Source organism: Grammomys surdaster, unplaced genomic scaffold, assembly GCF_004785775.1.
Source record: "Grammomys surdaster isolate TR1022 unplaced genomic scaffold, NIH_TR_1.0 125742, whole genome shotgun sequence".
In the NCBI taxonomy this organism is placed as follows: domain Eukaryota; kingdom Metazoa; phylum Chordata; class Mammalia; order Rodentia; family Muridae; genus Grammomys; species Grammomys surdaster.
The window spans coordinates 1,815,045-1,820,582 of record NW_021620574.1 but is presented as its reverse complement, the minus strand read 5'-3'; the positions used below and the strand labels follow the sequence as shown (position 1 = coordinate 1,820,582).

Sequence of the window (5,538 nt, the reverse complement as noted above, 5' to 3'; positions counted from 1 at the left end):
CTCTCTCTCTCTCTCTCTCTCTCTCTCTCTCTCTCTCTCTCTCTCTCGTGTGTTCGTGTGTGTGTGTGTGTGTGTGTGTGTGTGTGTTTCCATCCCCCATTATGCAGGAGATCTAGACTCAAGCAAATGGACTCAAACCATAATTCCATCAGAGAGATCTTGAATAACTCATGTAAACTGTCCCTTTTAAACTAACAGGAGGCACTAAAGCCTGTCTCCAATACTTGCTAAGATATGTAAACAGTAAGCCAAGTATCGAGTGTGGCCCTACTAGACTAGTGCTCACTAATGGCTGCCTCCCTCTCTTCTGGGCTCAGATCTCCATGAGCGGTGTGAATGAGAACCAGACCACCTGGCTGACCCTAGTGGGCTTCGGGAAGCTGAAACACCTGGGCTTCCTCCCCTTTGCCTTCTTTCTAGCCATCTATGTGACAACGGTTGGTGGCAATATCCTCATTGTGCTTGCTGTGGCCTCCAGTCGGACCCTCCACACACCCATGTACTTCTTCCTCTGCCATTTCTCCCTGCTGGAGATTGGCTATACATCCAACATCGTGCCTCGGCTTTTACAGAGCTTCCTGGAAGGTGGGGACGTCATCTCATTGGTCAGCTGCCTCGCCCAGTTCTATGTGTTTGCCTCTCTGGCCGCAGCAGAGTGTCTCATGCTCTCGGCCATGTCCTATGATCGTTACTTGGCCATCTGCCATCCCCTTCATTACCCGGTTCTCATGAGCACCTGGTGCTGTGGTTGCCTAGCCACGGGTGCTTGGTTCAGTGGCTTCTTCTTCTCTGCCTTCACTCTGGCCTTAGCAGCCCCTCTATCCCTCTGTCCCGGCCGCCGGGTGATTGATCACTACTTCTGTGACTTTGCCCCGGTTGTAGGGCTGTTCTGTGGAGAGGTGTGGATCATGTGGGGGGCTGGCGTGAGTATCTCGGGCTGCCTCACGCTCGCCCCCTTCCTGTTGATCGTCGCTTCCTACGTCTTCATCCTGCGGACTGTGCTGAGAATACCCTCGGGCCACGGGAGGCAGAAAGCCTTCTCCACCTGCTCCTCCCACCTCAGTGTGGTTGCTGTGTTTTACGGCACTCTCATTGTGGTCTACGTGGCCCCGACAGATCACATGCCCTCCTTACTCAGGAAGGCCTTCTCGGTCCTCTACACAGTGCTCACCCCCATGCTCAACCCCATCATTTACAGTCTCAAGAATCAAGAGGTAAAATGGGCTCTGCATAGGCTCCGGAAGACGTGCCCCCGCTGAGGTGTACAGGACAGCTATGAACGGAGCCTAAGCAGTATGGACATTTCTCTCTCTTTCTCTCTCTTTCTTTTTTCTTCCTTTCTTTTTTTAAATAAATATTTACTCTTTTTTTAAGATTTATTTTTTTTCTTTTTAATGCATGAGTACACTGCAGCTGTCTTCAGACACACCAGAAGAGGGCGCCAGATCCCATGACAGATGGTTGTGAGCCACCATGTGGTTGCTGGGAATTGAACTCAGGACCTCTGGAAGAGCAGTCAGTGCTCTTAACTGCTGAACCATCTCTCCAGCCCCATGGACATTTCATAAACATTCATGTTGAATGAATTAATACTAAAATAAATGCAAAAGGGACCTGAGTGGCAACCCCATGGGGAATAGTTACAGCTTCTTTATTATTTTATTTCGTTTATGTATGGGTGTCTTAACTGCATGTGTGTCTGTGCACCACGTGTGCATGCCAGTTGCCTGGCACCATGGAGACCAGAAGAGGGTGTTGGATTCCTTGCAAGTAAATCTGTAGAGAGCTGTGAGCTGTCACTGTGAGATCAAACCAGGAAAAACAGACATTGCACCTTAAAGGTTCTGTTTGCAGTTAAGACAGTTAAGAATAAATCCTAACCAGATGGTGGTGGTGCACACCTTTAATCCCAGAACTCAGCAGGTAGAAGCAGGTGGATCTCTGTGAGTTCAAGGTCAACCTGGTCTACAGAGCTAGTTCCAGGACAGCCAAGGCTACACAGAGAAGCCCTGTCTTGAAAAAAAAACCAAACAATAAAAACAAAACAAAACAAATAAACAAAAAAAAAAACCAGAGGAATAAGTTTCTATTTGTCCTGTGTTTATTTGACCCATCTAAACCAGATGTGCTTGATCACATGTGGGTAGAAGCACATGGGCAGGAACTACATAAAAGTATATATGCGTGCCCCTGATTGGACCTGATGGGAAAGGCCTTACAGCTCATCCTTTATAAGCCTCAACAAGCTGTGACTCATTGCCATCTCCTGCAAACCCTGGAACGGTCCTGGCCAGAGCTCATCCACCTGGCCAGTGTTTAAGTAAAGCTTGCTTCAATTTTGGTTCAAAAATTGTGGAATTGGTCTTTGATGATTCTCAGGTTTAATGCCATGTAGGTTCTGAGTACTCGACTCAGGTCCTCTGGGAGAGCAGGCAGGAGTCTTAACCAGTGAGCCATCTCTCCAGCCTCTACTTACAGGTTCTTAATCCAAGGCTGCCAGGTCTCAGGTTGGAAGCAAAGAAAAGTAGGGGTTAATATTGTGAACCAGAATTAAGATAATGCTTCCTGCCAGGCTTTGAGCGCTGTCTCAGAAATGAAGGACTAAAACACTGAGCTCTCTAAGTCCCTGGTGGTGCTAGCCAGAGTGGCCGCATACAGAGGTTTGCCTTGGAAAACAAAGGTCAGTTAGGAGAGTCAAGAGCTCAAACGGCTCAAGCCTAGAGCCCAGGAGACCAATTAGGCCTCTGCTCGGTGAACCCCAGTTAGTCCTTGTAATTGGTGTTGGACCAATAAATAGTAAAGGAAGGAAGGAGGTAATTAAATGAGAAGAGAAGTAAGATAACTCTGACTCTCAGAAGTAGCTCTGCCTCTACCAGAGATTCTTTGAAGGCTTCAAGAATGGCAAAAGCTAAGGGAGGTAGCATGTGCCCTTTGCCCCAGAGGTTTGGGCAGACTGGACAACATAGTAAAACTGCATCTCTTTAAAAACAAAAAAACCAAAACAGTCTCCCAGGTAGTGGTCGTGCACACCTTTAATCCCAGTACTCGGGAGGCAGGTGGATCTCTGAGTTCGAGGCCAGCCTGGTGTACACAGTGAGTTCCAGGCCAGCCAGGGCTACACAAAGAAAGCCTGTCTCGTAAAGGAAAATCAGACAAAAACAGTCTGGGGTGTGGCTGAATGATCGAGCAGGTACTGAGCATGTATGAACACCTCAGTTAAACCCCAACACGGAAACATTTCGTATGATACACGATCCACCAGTGTTGGAATGACCTGACATAACTGTTCTCTCCAAGGAGCTGGGGTATAGCTGGATGGCTGTGCTTGCCAATCACACGGAGGCCCTAGCTTCAAGCCCCAGTACTAAAAGGGTCATTAACTACAAAGTCTCTGAGAAGTCAGACCTACAGAATCTGGCTGTCTAGAAAGGGGGTCCCGCCCAAAAGACTGTTCTTAATAAACATCAGGACTGATTCTCTCTGTAGGAAAAGAGCACTGTGCCCAGTGGTCGAGGGGGTTTTAGTAGCAAAAGCAAGCAGGTAAAGTGAGGAACACAGATGTTCCCAGATGTGGACACATAGAACGGAAGGAGGAAGAGAAAGAAATGTATGAGAAAGGGCAAATGAGGGCATCTGAGGGCGTCTGAGGGCGTCTGAGGGCTTCTGAGGGCATTGGGGGCGTCTGAGGGTGTCTGAGTGCATAGAGAATCTAGGACAGACAACCTCCCTGCCAGGGTAGAACAGAGGAAAATAATGGAAATTCTTCCATCCAGAAGATTGCTTGGGAAGTGGGTCAGACCTTAGCTGAATAAAAGTATTTGGAAATACCCAAAATATCTCTGTTTAGACTGAAAATGTCATTCAGTGGTAGAGCAGTTGCTTAGTGTATGAAAAAAAAACTCTGGTATTTATTCTTTGCATTAAGGTCAAAGGGAAAATCCAGTTGGGTAGTGGTAGTCCATACCTCTACTCTAATCCAATCACTCAGCAGCCAGAGATAGGCTGATCTCTGTGAGAGCTAGGCCAGCCTGGTCTACATAATCAATTCCAGGATACCTTGCTACATAGTGAGACCCTATCTCAAAAAAGGGGAAATCTTGTGTTGTATGTGAGTGTCCTAGTGTGCTGGTTTGTATATGCTCACCCCAGGGAGTGGCACTATTAGGAGGTGTGGCCCTGTTAGAGGATGCGTGTCACTGTGGCCATGGGCTTTAAGACCCTCATCCTAACTGCCTGGAAGTCAGTATTCTGCTAACAGCCTTCAGATGAAGATGTAGAACTCTCAGCTCCTCCTGCATCATGCCTGCCTGGATGTTGCCATGCTTCCTGCCTTGATGATAATGGACTGAACCTCTGAACCTGTAAGTCAGCTCCAATTAAATGTTGTCCTTATAAGAGTTGCCTTGGTCATGATGTCTGTTCACAGCAATAAAACCCTAACTAAGACACCTAGAAAGAGGACAGGGACAGTGTAAACAGAGCAGAGAAGTCCATGGGACAAAGGGTACGGTGTCATCCTCAGGATGTCCCCTCATACTGTGCCCACGCCTCTGTTTCTATTCCATGTAAATGTCACTGAGAGTCCAGGAGACTGGATCCCAGGATCAGAACAAAGTGCATGGCTACCGTCAGCCACATAAATAAGAAACATACTTAAATCCCCTCCTCTGCTCTACCTGGAAGATCATTAGATTATCCAGTAAATGTTAACTCCTTCCTGCCCACGACTTCCTTCCAAGATCACCTGAAGACTCAGTCAGAGCGTCACACTGGCCCTTTACTTGACTAGGTCCATGAAGCATGGAAAAATAGCGTATGACCATCCCCTCCTGTTGCTCGGAGTGAACAGACTGAGGTGACATCAAAAAATGATGGGTCACCAGAAACCAGACCTGACTAGAGGTCAAATCCTAGAACCAAGTGTCAGAAAGGAGAAATAAAGGTGTAAAAAGAAGGTGTATGGAAGACACAGAACAGAGACACACAGAACAGGGACACACAAAACAGGGACACACAGAACAGGGACACACAGAACAGGGACACACAGAACAGAGACACAGAAGAGAGACACAGAACAGGGACACACAGAACAGGGACACACAGAACAGGGACACAGAACAGAGACACACAGAACAGGGACACATAGAACAGGGACACACAGAACAGAGACACACAGAACAGAGACACACAGAACAGAGACACACAGAACAGGGACACAGAACAGGGACACACAGAACAGGGACACACAGAACAGGGACACACAGAACAGAGACACAGAAGAGAGACACAGACCAGGGACACACAGAACAGGGACACACAGAACAGGGACACACAGAACAGGGACACACAGAACAGAGACACACAGCACAGAGACACAGAACAGGGACACACAGAACAGGGACACACAGAACAGAGACACACAGAACAGAGACACAGAACAGGGACACACAGAACAGAGACACAGAACAGGGACACACAGAACAGGGACACACAGAACAGGGACACACAGAACAGGGACACACAGAACAGAGACACACA

At 47.8% G+C, this 5,538-nt stretch overlaps 1 protein-coding gene across 1 annotated transcript; it reads left to right on the top strand.

Moving 5' to 3' along the window:
• Nucleotides 1-323: 323 nt before the first annotated feature.
• LOC114639503 (olfactory receptor 11A1-like) lies at nt 324-1,259 on the top strand. The gene has a single exon (XM_028788255.1). It carries the CDS (start codon nt 324-326, stop codon nt 1,257-1,259), a length of 936 nt encoding a protein of 311 aa, XP_028644088.1.
• Nucleotides 1,260-5,538: the final 4,279 nt, after the last annotated feature.